We start from the raw sequence: 17,837 nt of genomic DNA, 5'->3' as shown, positions 1-17,837 counted from the left end.
TTAAAAAAATTAAATCAATTATCAAAAGATATTTAGATTTAAAGGTAAAATCATTGTGATAAATACCTAAATGACGTTGAGCTCAAATCTTTTACAATATTAAAAAAAAGTATAAATCAATTAAAATGGACCCGAACAATATACATGGATGCAATTTTTACCTTTACATAATGTAATATTCTTGGATGAGAATGAATTATAAATAACTCTTAAAATATGAAGAAAAAACAAACAAAAACTATTTAATAACTTTTACGAAACAAAAATCATTTCACATGATAATTAATACATAAAGAAAAAAGTAGATATACATAATTTCAACATTAAGAAAAATAAATCAATAGCCAAAAGATGCTTAAATTTAAAGATAAAATCATTATGATAAACACCTAAATGATGTTGAGTTCAATCTTCTACATCATTTTGAAAAAAATAAACCAATCAAAATGAGACTGATATCAAAATCAAAATCAAAATCTACACAATCAAATCCAAAACAATAACAAGAGCTGTAGCAATGAGTGAAGTGTTGAGAACAATTAAGTAGTTGTTTATCTAGCAATAGTAAATTGATAACAAAGAACTAATATAAAATTTTCATCTTTAATTCTAAAGCTAAGTATATCTATTTCCCCGTTTATTTATTTTTATTTTTCAATTATCTATGCAAACATTTATTTCTAAATTACTTATTTTTTAATTCATTATATTTATTTACTTAACCAATGTATTAAAAAAACAGTAAAAAACCTTACCTTTTCTTTTTTAAATTTTCAGAACATTAGATTTCTAGATTAAATACAAACATTTTGATGAAATTCTACTTATACATTTGTAAAACATTTTTTAAAATAAAGAAATTATTATTTTTAAATAATTGAATCATATATTTCTTAAATAATAAATATTTTCATAATATTTAAATAATACAATTCCACTCTCATACAAATACTAGCTAAATAGTCTTAAATTTAGTTTCCTTTATTGCACCCATAACTTTTTAAGGAAAAAGTTATGCATAATGTCAAGGAAAGAATGGATAAAAACATTTTAATTTTAATTGCAAAAGATTCGCTCAAGAAAAATAACATTAATAAAATTATCATCATTCATTTAACAAGTTTGAAAAACTAATACCAGATAATGGTTTACCATTTTAACATTCTGCCAATGACAAATCAAAAAATTAATAATTTTTAAAATAGTTTAATAAGAACAAAAATGAAACTTTGATATAAGATTAAATTTTTCATTTTGCACAGTTATCAAAACATACTAATGTTGGAGATGAAAACATTAGTTCCCTGCTTAAGGCAGGGACTAAAAATGGAGTATGTTTATATGATTTTATTTTATTTTATAATATTATACTGTTAACAAAATTATATTTCATAATAAAAAATTAAATTTTGAAAAGTATAAGAATATACATTATTGATATTATAAACAATAATAACATTAATCAAAAGATAAATTCAATATTAACAAATAATTTTTTATTATAAAATTGAACATAAATACAGTTAAATTCTTAAAAATGAAAACTGTCATTCAAGTAAAAAATTAAAAATAAAATAAACTATATTAAAGTTGATACATTTAAATTTTAACTTTTACATTAAAAATTACAAGTAAAATCATAGTAAAAAAGCTAAAAATACAAATAAACATATTAACAAGATTTACAAAAAAAAAATTTGTTTAGATAATCTCAAATATTATTTAAGTTTTTTTAAATTTTATAATCAACGTTTTATTAAAAAAAATATAATAATTAATATTAGTTTTTAAAAAATATAATAATTAATATTAGTTTTTTTAAAATATAATAATAATTAAAATTTTTAATGCTACTTAAATTAATACAAAAATTTGAATTAATAGAAGATCAAAATTTAAAATCAATGATAATGAAGACAAACTAAAATTATTTAATATTTCTATTTCAATTTTCTAACTTTTTTTATCTAAATTATTTTATATAGTTAATATCATTAGTGTTGAAAGGTATTAAGATTATGTCTATATGTTAGACAAAATGAAACTAATGTTATAATGTTTGGTGGATTTGTCAATATCTTATATTTGTTAAAAACTATATAAAAATGTTGTTGTGTATGTTAAATTTGTTAATAAAGTTCAATTTTTTATTAATGATAAATAAATTTTGTATTATAAAGAAATATCATATAGTAATTTGTGAGAAATAGAAGTAATGATTTGTTTGACATTTGTATTCGTGGTACTAAATCTATTCAAAGGGTATTTTTTTCTAATCACTACATCTACTATGTAACATTCTCGCTTTGGATGACAATTTTTACACATCAACTTGTTCAATAATAGAAGATAAATTTGGACAAGTAAAAGTGAAATAATTATATACTTTTTTTGAAAATAATAGTAAAAAACATTAAGAACTATCTTTCAAATAAATGTGACGAATGAAATAAAGACTTTAAGAAATTATGAACTTTCCATATCAATTCATTAAATGTTTTTAACTACTTTGAATTTCTCACAAAATTAGAAGAAGAATTAATAAATTTTTTTTTAAAAAAATTCTACAATTTTAAAATTATTTTAATAAAAGTTAAAAAATTATAATTAATATAAAAATGTTTTTTTATTTTTAACATAATATATAATTTAATTAAATTTAATAATTTGTAAAAATATAAAATAAAATTGAAGTCTAATGGTAAAGGAATTTTTACTTTATAAATGATTTAAATGTATTTTATAGGGAAATTTTTTTTAATAGGGCAGTATTTTCTTTTGGGAAATTTATTTTCAATATGATTAAATATTTGACTATTATTAAAATTCAGTTATCCTTCAATATAGTAATGAATATCTCTTTTACTTCAGCCTTAAGCACATGTTCGTAAACAATCACATGGAAAATAATTTTACATACTACATGAAATCATAAAAAACAATATTATTGGAAGCAAAGGCTCTGAGAAAACTTAAAATGAAAGACTCATAAATGCGTATGTCCAATGTTGTCAGTACAGTTAAAATTTTCTATAAGAGATTAGGAATTCATCTAATTTTTTGCCCTGTCACATTTGATTGATCATCTCTTTTTAATTAAAAGAAAAACAAAAAAACCCCAGTAAAAAGTATACCAACCAATAGAAAAATGTAAAAATGGAGAAAGAAATTGATATTAATAAATAAATCACGAATAACCTATAAGATAAATATTTAGCACAGTTTCCAAAGCAAAACTAATTGGAAGAGGTGAAAACATTAGTCTCCACCTATAGATAAGCGGGACCCCCCAATTCTTGAGTGGACCCTGCTAGAGTAACAATTATAGTTGCTAGAAGAATCTAATAATTCCACTCGATAGTTGCTAGCCCTTTAGAATAGTAGGGGGCTAGAGTAAGCTACCTTGTTTTCACCAACATTAGTCTCCGCCAATAGATAGGCGGGACTAATAAACAAAATATTTACCTATACAAAATAAAAAATAATATCCTTGAATGACCGGTCGTTCCCCTGCCACTCAAATACGGGTTACAAGCGTGGGCCTTCCGCGTACAACTGGTAATAGGCACATTTTTTCTTTTTCTTTTCATTTATCAGTCATTAAATTATAATGATAACAAATGCATATGCGCAGGGACACGCAGACAAAGATTAAAGAATAATAAAGACGCGTCGCGTGAATGTACCTTTTTTAATTGAACACCGGCGAATATACTTTTATAATCGCATCATCAAGAAATTTAAAAGTTTAACGTCCGACGTGGCATTTCCAAGAGATATAATTACATATAAATGTCGGTGTTGGTTGTCGAGATGAGGTGGCGTGGATCCCTCAGCGGATGATCTGTCCCATCTAAGTACCACATCATTCCTACTTAAAGGGGCGAGTGTATACACAATGTATATACGCAGAGAGTGAGGGGGAAGGATTCGAACCTGCAACCATGTCGAGCAGATACAAGATGTGCCTGTGCTTCACTCGCAAGTTCAAATCGGATGGCGTCAAAACTGTGGCGGATGTCGAGAATCTGTTTACGGAGTACTCCGAGAACGGACTGATGAGCGTCAAAAATCTGCAGCGATTTCTGGTGGAGATTCAGGGGCAGACTGACGCCACTGAGAAAGACGCCGAGACGATCATCCGCACGCGTTTGGGGGCTTTCCACCGTCACAACTTCAATCTCTCTCAATTTTTCGACTATCTATTCGCCGAGGATCTCAATCCTGCTTTGGAATCTAAGGTATTTTGTTTAATCCTCTCTGTTTTTGCTTTTTCCTGCTTCAATTTTGTTACAGGGCGTCAATTTGGGGTTGTTTACTGGCTGCATTTTATTTGCTTTAAAAATTAGGCAAGTATGTCGAACAATTAGGCGACTCTCTGTACTCCTCTACTGTTCATTAGATGATCAAATAAACTGTAACTACTGAATCAACAAAATTATCTTCTGGAAATTAAACCTACATTACATATTACCAAACAATCAGCACAAACTGATCGGACTAACGATCAGTCTTACTGAATAATAAGTTTTGATTTGCATGCAATTGTGCTGCTCTGTGAACAGGATCTACACCATCGATAAACAAATGTCCTTTCTCATATCCATCTTAGCCTAAATTGGCCTGAATTGTGATCATAGCAAACTTCTAGAAAGTTGGATTAGCCTGAATTGTGATCATAGCAACTTTAGGAAGTTCGATTTTTTTTTAGTACTGTTTTTATTTCTCCAGGGTTTGTATGGAGTAGTGGAGGCCGAGTGCATCTTAATATGGTGGAAAGGTAGATTGCACCAGTTTTATTTTATTTGGTACCAAAAAAATTTTAAATAAAAAATAATGTGAAATAAATTCATTTTTATTATAATTTATATTATAGTTTGTTGAAATATTCTATCTTTAATATATTATTTTCTAAATAATTTATAAATATATAATTTTGTGTTTCATTATTGAATATTTATTAATTTTATTCGATAGTAATAGAAATGGCTTATATTGTAATTAATGTTTGATTAATTATTTGTCTTTATAAAGATGATTAATAAAATTGTGTGTTATTTGAAAACAGAATTAGAAGATAAAGTTCTCTTTATGTTAATATTATAATAGCAATTATACAAATTGAGTAGAGAAATGAAAAATGTGATTACAAATTGAGTAGAGAAATGAAAAATGTGATTACAAATTGAGTAGAGAAATGAAAAATGTGATTACAAATTGAGTATAACTATGAATGCAAATATGAAATTAAAATTGAAAAATTGAGAGTGAAAATAAAATCATGTTGTGTAAATCTAAAACTAAAGAGAGATGTATACCTTAAATTGTGGTCTCATGGAGGGGGGCTTCCTAAAATATTTCAACAAGGGTTGCAAAGAATTTTTAGGAGCTCTTATAAGTAGGGAGTTAATGAATTTTGTAATATTTGGCAAGCTTAAAACTTTAAGCTTCAAAATATGAAGAAGTTGGTGAGCTTACTATTATTATTTTAATGGCAAATCTATAATTATATAGTTAAATCTAAAAATATATTTTGGAAGAGTTTTAAAAGATATATAAATGTTGTGGTAGAAAATTTTTAAGGGTAGGAGAAACTTTCAACCTCATCCCAAAGACACCCTCTTAAATTTGAAATCTAAAAAGTAGGATCTTCTATTTCTGACACAAGATTCTAAATTATCTTCTAGCAATTTTTTTCTGGGTCTCATTGGAACCCTTGCTGCACAAAAGAGTACTTGAATTAGTTCCATATAACTCTTGCATTAGAGATACTTACTTTGTATGTTCAATCAACATATTAGATGTAACAATGATGCTTCCAATTTTGTCTTAAAGAAGAACACACCTTAGCACATTAAATCTACAAAAAGAAACAATACCTTGGCCCAAGTTGTAAGATCAATTGAAAACATGGAAGAAGACCATAACACATGAAATATGATTTACATAAGATAAACATGGAAAGTAACCAAGATTGTAAGTGAAACTTGGTTGTGATAGGTATAAAAGATATGTAACGAGAATTTTTGCCCCATTTTATTGTGGATATAGAGATCATAGTATGGTCCCATCATGAAGTGCCTCTTTATACATAAAACTTATTTATAAAGGTGACATACTTGATGTCATCCCTTGTATTTCATGTCTTTGTTTTAAAGATGGTTCCACATATATTTCTTTGTTATCATGTTGATCATGATGATAAGAACATGTATTTAATGATGTATCTTTTGTAACATGTGCCTCATCTTTTGACTAACCACTAATCTTATTAAACCATAAATAATTAAGCACGTGAATAAGATTGTTGAAGAGTATAGACTAAATACTATAATGGGTTGTAGGAAGGATATATCATCTTTAAGTGTAACCACATTATGATATGATTATAGATCCGCAAATGTATAATTAGAATTTAGGGTTAATTCATTAGTGTATGTTGGACATGGAGTATGTTTATTATAAATTTCCTAAAAAGACAAAGTGAAATCCTTTAACATGAAATGAAAAGTACTAACAAGCTCTATCAATGATGCAAAGCTTGAAACATGTTTAATAACTATGAACATAGAGCACCATCTTTTTAATAAAAGGACACGATATCCTTTAGTAAAAGGACACACTATCCTTAAGGATCGTAGGCAGGATGGAACAAATTGTGAAAACACATGAAGGTCCTTGATATACGAATGAATGTAGGTCGAAGATAAGAGTTAATTGCAATCCATGATTAAATCTAATAATGAAATCTACAAAGCAAAAATCAATTGAGGACTAAATCTTAGATAAGACAATACATCCACAAAAAGGTCTTAAAAATGAGAAAAAATAGAGAAATTAGATCTGAAAATCAAGGGAAAAATGTAAAATCTACTCTAAAGGATAGAGATCGAAGTTACAAGTTAATCAAAATGGATGATAAAAAATTAAATTCTGCTAGCAAGTTAGAGCTTTAAATAAATGATAAGTAATAATAGAGATTAGATGCCAAATTTATGAGTTGAGATCGATTTATGTAAATTGAGAATTGAGAATTCTAAGATTGGAGATATAACTAAAATGGAAATAGAGCTTGTTTGGAATTTGGTTGGATGTCAAATCTTTATTGTGTTGATTGCTTAAAACTCTATGATAGAGATCTAGAAACCAAAAATAATAGTGAATCAATGATCAAAGATTTGAGACAAACATAATATGATATTTTAGGGCTTAGGATTAGGTAGTGTGCATGGTTGAGTCAAGGGACAAGGTTGTGCACTTTGCTTAGCTAGAAAATTTAAGCATTGTGATCTTTTGAACCTACTTGCTACTGCATGTACTTGCTTCTAAGAATCAATGGTGCTAAGAAGCATTGTTGGGGTTTGGCTATGTATAAAGGGAAGAACTTCCTTGATGATGGTTACACCTCAAGGTTGATTTGATAAGTTGAAATACAAAAGCTAAGATGATGAATGTTGATTATTGTAATTGAATATGTGAATTCAATTAGCTCAACTAATCAATAATTTCATATGAAAAGTGATACAAGATGATCTCCAAAAATACACAGCCCTAGACACAAGTTGAAACTTTTTACATACATGCCAATGAGTAATGGTCGTATCTTACTTGTCAACTTTAAAATGAAACATTTGAAATTTGAAATTGGAGGACTAGAACATGCACACAATTCCATCAATGGAACAAGATTGCAATTGTGGCTTAGTCTAGGAAGGCAAAAGTTTTGGGAAATAGGCAAGTTTTAATTTAAAGTGGAGCATTTGACCTAATAGAGTGATGAATTTAGGATTAGGGTTATTGGAGGTACCAAAAGAACCAAATCAAATGCAAAAACTATACATTTATGACATCCACAAAAATACAATAAACATTACGATCTTTTTTCTCTACAATTTCAATAACATTACTTCTTTATGTCAAATAAATTGTTATTTCTTTTAAAGGAAAACAACAAGATCCCTAGATTATAAATGATAATATAAAATTACCTTTAAAAAACACTAAAGCAACTCTTAAAATAAGTGAAAATAAAGTAGAACATTATGTTGACACCCATATATGAACCTATTGTTTAATTTTGTTCGTTATAGCAAACCTTTTAACCCAATGTTAATTCTGTTCAATGTAGGAAGCTAAGCACATGTTTTCATCATGAACCTGTTACTTCCTCGTCCCCTGCTTCCGCCCAAGCTTGCCAAATCACGTCCTCCAACTCCATAATCTGTGCAAACATCTTTAGCGCCTTCGATCCTCTCATCGTCACCTCTTTGTATCTAGCCTTCACTGCCTCCCGCCGCTTGAGAAAGGGGATATCCCTACCTCTCAATTCTTGATGGACCTCCAACACCCTTTCAGAAACGTCAAAAACACCCTTTCAAAAACGCCAAACCCTTTGCCCAGAATGTCCTACTCCAAAAGCGACTCCATATTTACAAGAAACTCCTTTGGTATAATTGCCTTCATAACCTTTTGGACCTACTTGCATGAAGAATCCAGCTCAAGTCCCCATGCCATGATAAGGGAGTATAAATCTGCGTGGGTCTGGTATCGATGACCAATCACTCCCAAATATTCACCAAGAACCAACTGCACACTCCTAATCAACAGTGGGTCCTTAGAACGAAACATGTTCTTTAGCCGCTGCTCCTAGTCCGGTCCCCAAAATGTAGTGAGAAGTTTGGATGTCTTCAATGTAAAATTGGCCTTCATTGCGATCAGAAAAACCAGGGTGCCAACCTCAAAACTTCCTGGTGAAAAACCCCATTCGCAGACCAAAAATCTTCTTGAATACGCAAGGACTGACACACACTTCCCCACTCTCTCCATCAATGCACTCCCCTCAGGCTCCGCCGCCACCGCAGAATAATAGACATTATTTGCCAACTTCAGTCGAGCCAGCCTATGCTCTGGGAAATAGAAGTAGGCGTCCACATCACGCACTTCTCATAGACAGACTAGTACGAAACCCGTAAAAATGAATTACTTTTAGGTAAAAGCACATTCTTATATTTAAATTGGAAAAAACTTACTTAAATATAATAAATTAAATATTACATAATTTATTGTATTTTTCTTATATAATTTCAACTTTTAGTGAGAATTGTCTATACAACATATGAAATGCATAGTTGATGGTATTTATTAATTATTAAAAAATAGAAAAAAATAAAATAAAATTCTTCTACTTTTTAATTAATAAGACGTTTGACTTTTAGTTGGCGTCACGACCGTACAATACAAATGAATCTTAATTTAAAATAAAGAATGCAAATCACATGGGTAATTAATATAAGTACTGGTGCAGTGATCAGACCGCAGGGTCGTTTGACTTATAATCCCTCACCAGGGAAATCGGCGGGATGTTGCATATTTTAAATGACAGATGATCTACAAGAGCAATGGTCTTTTCTGTTGCGGATTCTTGAATGGTAATTGGAACTGGTGCAAAAAAACATAAATGTTATGCAACAGACACAACTATCTGTAGTTGGACATAGTGAACATTATTTTCCCGGATAGATGGATACGTACAAAGTTTGTGGGTGTTTCAGAAGGAAGTTCAGAGCAGGCTCAGCTGAGCCACCCGGAGAAATAAAGGACTTGTTCCAAAACTTTTCTGAAAATGGTGTTATGAGCGTTACCCATCTGCAGAAATTTCTCGGAGAAGTGCAGGGTGAAGCTGAAGCATCCGAGTTGGACGCTCAGATGACAATAGATGCTCAGAAGCCAATAGATGTTCATAGATTGCGATCATTTTTCACTGTTACAGTTTCTCAACGAGGGCTCGACCTCGATGCTTTCTTGCGTTACTTGTTCAATGATGACCGTAATTTACCTGTAAGATCTAATGAGGTAAAATGAGTCGTTGGTAGTGCTGTAAAGCGAATGACTCTTTGCATGAAGTATTATATTAAATTAGTATCCACTGATTAAGAACAACTCGTTTAGTCTTTCTCGATTTTTGAAATAAGTAATTAAGTAGTTATAGTCAGAATTTTCTTCTGTACCGCCAGAGGGTGTACATTTCAGGTTTCAGGAGAGAAGATTTCAAAGCAAGAATTGAGATTATTTATAAAGAGTTCACAAGTTAAATTCTTTAGGAGTTTCTTACAGGGGTTTCGTGGAGTCTGCTGAGTAGTCGCCAGAGATTTCAGGGGTTTCGGCGCTAAAGTTGCAGCTGTGGTGGATTCGAGGCTGCGGAGGAGGCTCGTATTCTGTTGCGAGAAATGGAGTTTTTTTGTCGGGTTGCAGTCACGGTGGTGGGTCCCAGAGCAGTGGGGCCGGGCTTTGTCGGTCAGGAGAGGGTGTTCGTTGCTTTAGACTTTTAATAGAGAATTCTGCCTGCTTTGTGGGTTCTGATCAGCCATATGTAGAAACAGGTCTGCCACACATCTTCCCTTTGTCTTTTTGGCACAGTTATTTAAGCTTTCCCATTTATATCTTTTCAAAACTGCAAGAGTTTTGCAAACTGTGGATTATCAAAACACCCGATAAACCATGCTTAGCCATCACATACTGGGTAAAGACAGTCTTAAAACAGGTCTTCAAGGCTCTGCTGTTAAAAACCACTTTCAGATGAAAACATGTGCTTAGAAACCCCAGGCTGGTAAAATGGACCTCAAACAATTCTGTGTCAACAAAAGGGTGTGTAAGACCATATCTAAGTTCAGAGTGGTATGTAAGACCATATCTAGGTTCAGAATGAGTAGACTTTGTTAGACACTGGAAATCTTTTTTTACCAGACTTTCATCAGATTAATTGGGATGGCATAGGTGATAAGCTAATTTTTTGTCAATGAAAATCAGTATTTGGGGATATTAAGGTGCAGGCAAGTCTGGAAGAGGAGAAAGCTGTAGAAAAAGAGGCTTATAATGATTTTACCAAAAACAGCTAAAAACAACTCTACTGTAATTATTAAGATGTGTGTTTTAGAAGTTGATCAGATAGGCGAGGGGTATGACAAAGGCAAAAAGAAAGAGGTTTTTTCTTTTAAGGAAGCGTATGAGACAAAACAAGCCAAAATTGAAACTTTTGCAATAAACAAAGAGGGAAGGAAGGATCTGAAGGCAATAAAAACCTATACAGCCCCATAACCTTCCCTTCACTCTGGTCGCAAGAGCTTTATGTAAGTGAGCTCATGAGCCTGAAAAAGAGGATTGAGGTTATAGAAGCACAGGGGCAATAGGAAGACAAAAAATTAAGAGAAATTATAGAAGCTAGATGGAAACTTGAAAGGGACAACAAGTTGTTAAAGGAGCATGTAATAAGTTTGCAAAACAATATAGAGAGAGGAGAGCAGCAAGAGTTAATCAATTTAAAACAAGAAGTAGAACAAGCAAGAGCAATAGAGAAAGATAGGTCAGAGTCCATGAAAATAAATAGCATGACACAGTTGGAGGAGTTTCAATCAATAATGACATACATGGTAATAAGAAAAAAACAAATTAATGGAGCAGATAAAAGAAGCCAAATCTTGGGATGAAGTGGTAAATGAACCCATAATTGAACAAAAGGAAATCATAGAAAAACAAATTAAGAGACAAATAAGGTAAGAAAAATACAAACAAGACAAGGAGGTAAATATCATCATCAATTTGTTTGATGGACTTTGGAGAGAAAGATAAAACAAACTAGCAAGGGATTTTCTCAAGGATAAGTTGAAGTGGACAGATTTATTTAGATGAAGATTTGACATTTGCACAAGAAGAAGAACGAAGGAAAGAATGGGAGAAAGTGAAATCAACAAGAGATTTAAGAAATGGGCATGGCTGAAAATTGGGAAAGTTCAAATCACTAATTGATGGATACACAAGAAATAGGGATTAGGGGCCCCATCAGAGAATATAAACATGGTAAGTTGGAATTGCAGATTTTATCAATGAAGAAGAGGATTGGGTTGGGGTCCATAGTAGAGGGGAAAGACATTATTTCTTATGGAAACACATGAACATGATCCCATGAGAGTATATAATCATGGTAAGTTGTAATTGGAGAGGTTACCGATGGAGAAGAGGATCGGGGTTGGGGCCCATAGTAGAGGGGATAGACATTATTTTTCTTATAGAAACACATGAACATGATGGATGCAGAGTTCTAGACTTTGAAGGATACAATAAATCTCTGTTTGGAATGAAGGGACTAAATTAGGTAAAGGGCATGCAGGGACAACAGTCCTAATAAAAAAAATGTGGTGTGGTACTGCCAAATTGGAGAATGAGGACCCAAATAAACAATTTTTATGGCTGAAAATGGCAAATAATGAAACTACAATTTGGCTGGCTGCTTGCTATTTTGCCCCAAAAAGCTCAAAGTTTTACAAGAAGAGAAATCTAGATGATGAAGACAACGTTAAAAAAAGATGTCTCAAGTTTTAGCAACGTAGGAGAATTAATCCTAATTGGTGACTTCAATGCTAGGACAACAAACAATCAATCTATTCAGTTGGGTACTGATGTAGGAGAGGATAATGACCCCTTATGGCTAGGGGAAAATGAGGATAATATTTGGAAAAGGACTTCATAGGATGGGAAAGAGAGTGTATTGCACTTTTGGGAAGAGTTGTTAGGCCTTTGTAGCTAATATGGCATGGTTATATGCTTAGTCATCGCGTTCGCCAAGTTTTCGGCTTTAGGTTAGAAATTCGGCGAATGTATAAAAATTATATGAAATTCGCAAAAAATTGTCTTAAATTTGTTGAATAAGTTGCAGAGGTTTCTTTTGTTGGTGGAGGAGCAATTCACACTTGTTGTTGGGAGGTATCAGGGCCGTTGAAGGGCTGCACGCCGATGCCTTGCGTTTCGCTGGTAGGGTTTGTAGACACATCGGGAAAAATTGCCGCTCGATATAAATGTTATTTGTTAATGTTAAAAAGGCTTTTTCAAATTGCGGGATTTAAATATAAAGGTAGTTGCCCAATATAAATGTTAATTAATATTAAAAAATTAAAGTAAAACTTAACAAATATAAATATAAAGTCTATTTTGATAAATATTTAATATATTGACATTTACTATAAAATTTGTCAGATTTAATATTTAATATATTAAAAATTAAATATTTTAGAATATTTAATTTAAATTTTCAATTTTTAATATATCAAATTTGACAAATATAAATAAAAAAATATAAAATAAATTAAACAAATTTAATATTGTTTATTCTCATATTTTTTAGATATATTATTTATATTTTGAATTTTCTAAAAAATAAAATTTATATAAAGCAAATATAATGACAATTTTTTTTCAATTTTTTTTCTCTTGCCGAATTTCATCCGAATTTTAATGTTGGCGAATTGTAATGGCATGAAGAATTGGTCGAGATCTAATAGTATCACTTGCAAGACTTACAATGGGCTAAGCATAGTTGACTATGTAAAATGCTCTTAGAGATCTATTTCCAAGTTGTTAGAACTTCAATATTGAAAGCTGCCCTATGGAGCTGAATTCTGATCATATGCCTCCTTTTATTAAGTTTGACATAAATTCAAAAGGCCTTCAAGAAGAGAAAATCTAACACACTTACAAAGAGTTCTTGAAAAGCACCTAGAGTTGGCTAAAAGCAATGTAGAGCGCAAGGAAAACAAGGGAGAAAAAGAGTATATTTGTAGTAGTACGCTGATTCCTTGAAGTTGTGTAAGAGATCTAGACCTTTGAAGAAGTTTTCAAATACCTTCATTGCTAATCCTTGGTATGATGAAGAGTGCATGCTACTAAAAGATCCCTTAAAGAGACGGATTCAAACAAAGAAAACAAGATAATATATAAGAAATTGATAAAACAAAAAAATGAAAGATATGTAATTTGAAGAAAGAAGGAATTAATTGTTTTGGGGAAACACAATCCCAAAGCTTTTTAGAGGGAGCTACAACAAAGGAGAAAACAAATAGAAAATAATATCGCTAATGCCTATTGGGAAATAAACAAGTTCAATACCAAAGATTTTGAATATCAATCTCTATCCAATAAACTGATCAAAGGATGAGATTTAAGGCTTGGATAGCAGCAACATGAAAATTTGAAACTCGTGCAAATCTGAGAATTAAGTTTCCTTAATTATGGAAAACCCATGATTAGATCCTTCTTCTTTATGACGCCAAAAACCAACCTGTTAACCACGTTTAATCAACTTATCTTTTGTGAACTTATAACAACAATAATTAATGATTAACACTAGCATAAGATAGCAGCATTAAGGCATAAATCAACAACATAATATCCACACATAACATAGGATATATGTGGAGAAAACCTTGCAGGAAAAAACTCCACCAAGAAGAGAGGACAAGCTTGTATTAACGACAATAAAAGTGCTTACAATACAATCACTTCCATTCTCCTCTTTGCTTCCATCGTAGCAATGCCTATGCACATGTGAACAACCTCCTTATGCGTCCCATTTGTCCTTCGTTCCTGCATAGAAAACTACATCCAATTGTTCCGCTTTATTCTATACCCAAAAGGTTGTATTTATAGAATGCCAAGAGCTTCAAAAACCACCAATAAAGGTTCCCAAAGAAGACTTTTCATTCCTCACGACTACAACCTTTGGAATGCCTCCATGGAACTCGAAAAGATATCAGTTTAGCTTCCAATGCATTCCCTCTAACATGGACACCTATACTTGCAAGATAAACATTATATTAAGCGTAATAAATGACCAAAAACCAAGAGACATCTGTCGCCTCTTCCATGCTCCCCCTTGGAGAAGTCAATAGGTCACTCTTTTTCCACTTTTGTAAGTCATTAAATATCTTATTCTAGTCATATATTAAGTAATTGTGTTCACAACCAACTTTAATTGTTGCTAGTGGAACCCATCACCCCTTATGAATGCATTACAAATAATGATGAGAATTAAACATTACAGATTATTTTTCCAATACATCCCAAGTGCCTTAGAACACTTTCCAATGATGTTGGAACCATGTCACAAGATTTACAAGGTAGACGACACCTTAATCTTAACAATGCCTAGTGGTTAGATTATGCAAAGCTTCTATATGAATGAACAAACGAGAAAAGTAATCCACCCATAATTGACACTTCAATTGAGCTTTTTCAATGGTAGACATCAAATAAAAGGTATAAAGAATTTGGCGAGTGGTAAAGGACAATATATTGATGGTTTGTAGGCAGAATTTTTGAAGTGGGGAGTCAATCTCCTAGCTCCATATATCAAGATCTTTAACGGAGTTACCCAAAACATCTTATCGGATGAATGGACAACTAGTGTTGTTATACCTTTTCACAAAAGTGGAGACATCAATAACCATTCTAAACTTAATAAAAACCTCGCGCGAAAAATCATGGCTCATAAAAAAATCCTCGCTGAAGAATGCAAAAATTTCACTAGAAAAAGTCACACGGAGAAACGTGGGCACAAAAAAAAACATGCGCAGAAAAATCATGTCATCAGACCTAGTAAAATGCAACAAAACTGTAAACGCCTAGGAAAAACGCCACCGCAAAAAACAAAAACCCTTTTGCAAAAATCGCAGGAAAAATCACAAAAACCAAAACCCTAAGCACTGAACATAAATCATTGTTGGGTTAAAGATGCGGATCCAAAAACAATGAGAACACATTTATGATTTTTTTTTTAAATAAAAAATTGATCAAAATTTTTTTGACCAAAACCCTAGCTCGCGATTCCTAAAAACCCTCCTTCAACAGGCCCATCGAAAAAAGCACTAATGTTTTTTTGTCATTAAAAAAATCACTTAAAATTTTTCTCTAGATAGAGGCTTACAATTTTTTTAATTAAAATATTCACCAAATTTTGAAAAATCCCATTGACCTGTTTTGATACCTGCAAAATAATCGGATTACTTTATTCATATAGAGAATTACATGATGGTTTTCTAAATAGAACAAATTGTTTAATTGAAGCTAAAAAGTTAAATACGCTTGAAAAGCTAAAAATGAAAAAGCTAACTACGCCTTCTAATAAAAGCAACAGTAATTACACTAAATGAACTAAAGATGACAACTAAGATGACAACTAAGATGACCATTATAGAATAAGTAAAATATTATACAATACTAATTACCCTACTATTATGGTCAACCCTTTTTTTGGAAAGCTTTTTGGGAGCATGCTAGTGTACAATTAGTAGATGGGTAGAAAAAGAGCAAAGAGCAAGAAGGTTCTCTGGTTTCAGGCGTAAACACTCTATCGTTGACCATTGCATCACACTAAGATATTTCATTGAAAAAGTTTGGGACAGCCAGGGTGGAGAAACTTTTTGCTGCTTTGTTGATTTCAAAAAAGCTTTTGACACTATTCCTAGAGATAAGCTTTGACATAGAATGGAATAGCTTGGGGTTATAAAGGAGTTTAGAGCTGTTGTCCATAATCTCTATGAGTAGGTAGTGCAGGAGCACCAAGGTCACCTTTTGCAATTAGGGGGGTCTAGTGTTAGAGTTTAGATATTTTGAGTCAATTTTGTGTGTAATAAAGTCATTGTGAATTGTTGTGACCAAATCACACATCGCCCCATTGCAAATGGGGACCCCCACTTTTTTTTAGCATAGTCATAAATATAGGTGTCCTAGTTTAGTATAGTTTAGAGTTAGCGTCTTTTAAAATCAAAAAACCAAAAAACTAAAAAAACTTAAAAATACAAATTTTTTTTTTTAAATATTCAAAAAATCCAAAAACATTAAAAATTTTAAAAAATTAAAAAATTAAAAAAATACAAAAAAATTAAAAAATAAAAAATATAATTTTTTTTGAGAAACTGAAAATTTTGACTAAGGCATGGTGATACGTCGTGCATTGATTTTTACATATGTCACGCTTTTCTTTTACATGCATTGCGCAACGATGTCGTGTTGTTGTCGTGCAACGATGTCGTGTTGTTGTCGTGTAGCAATGTCGCGTTGCTGTTGCACTTCGCTTTCACATTGTCGTTGCGCAGCGATGTCACGTTGCTGTTACACTTCACTTTCGCATTGCTGTCACGCAGCGATGTCGCGTTGCCGTTGCGCATTGCTTTCACATTGCTGTCATGCGTCGCTATCGCGCTTCGCCTTCATGTTGCCATCGCGCGTTGCTTGCGTGCATCACATTGCACTTAATGCGCTTAGTCATCACACATTGCCTTTGTGCATCACTGTCATGCGCTCGTCGCACGTTGCTCTCGCACTTATCATTGATTTTTACATACGTCACGTAAAGCCTTTGCGCTTACGGGATAGCGTGGCGCTTGTCATGCCTTACGCGCGTCACGCATTGAAGACTTAATTAATTAACAAAGAAGATGTTGCGCGGCAAACATATAATGAACAAGGAGCGTCATGTGATGAACTCACGAAATGAATGCAATAAAGAAGAACGATACTACCTCGCAAGCACTTTACGAACACTATCCGCCACACTTGCATTGTGTGACGTATCCTCATGTCGCGTTCAACATGATGACTCAATGGATCAATAAAGGTGCATTCAATATGAGACATTTTGTGTTTAAGTTTGATGTGTCTTAACAATGATCGATTTGGAGATATTTAATGAAAGTGGCAAACTTTGTAATTGGTTACTCGATGATCATTGAAGGAATTGCTAAGTGCGCTGCTGTTCATTTAATGGATTGTGATTAAACTTCAATAAAGAAATGTGACTTGGGGTCACTTTCATTTGCAAACTCAATAAAATCATTAAGTGAAAGGCAACGAAAGTCACAAATTTTTAAATGCAATCCATTTAATAGAGATCGCCTAAACTTGTGATGAGGTACGAGCCTCTTTGAGAAATTATAACTTTCAGATTGATCATTTCATTTGATCAATCTGACATCAACTTCGCCTTCATATGTGCTGCTGTCTAATCATTT

The 17,837-nt window shown here is 31.9% G+C and overlaps 1 protein-coding gene across 4 annotated transcripts in view; it reads left to right on the top strand.

The window, feature by feature from the left end:
• Nucleotides 1-3,861: 3,861 nt before the first annotated feature.
• The window catches only part of LOC131040255 (phosphoinositide phospholipase C 2), a 115,305-nt gene continuing 101,329 nt past the window's right edge, over nt 3,862-17,837 (top strand). The window contains exon 1 of one of the 4 annotated variants that reach the window (XM_057973151.2): nt 3,862-4,241. In XM_057973151.2, coding sequence (XP_057829134.2) covers nt 3,945-4,241 — 297 coding nt within the window. In that variant the 5' untranslated portion in view covers nt 3,862-3,944. Of the gene's footprint in view, nt 4,242-9,315; nt 9,853-17,837 lie in introns of those variants that run through there. The other 3 variants (XM_059207741.1, XM_059207740.1, XM_057973154.2) reach the window with 3 other exon arrangements.

This window comes from Cryptomeria japonica, chromosome 7 (assembly GCF_030272615.1).
Source record: "Cryptomeria japonica chromosome 7, Sugi_1.0, whole genome shotgun sequence".
Lineage (NCBI taxonomy): Eukaryota > Viridiplantae > Streptophyta > Pinopsida > Cupressales > Cupressaceae > Cryptomeria > Cryptomeria japonica.
This window is presented reverse-complemented; position numbering and strand designations above follow the sequence as displayed.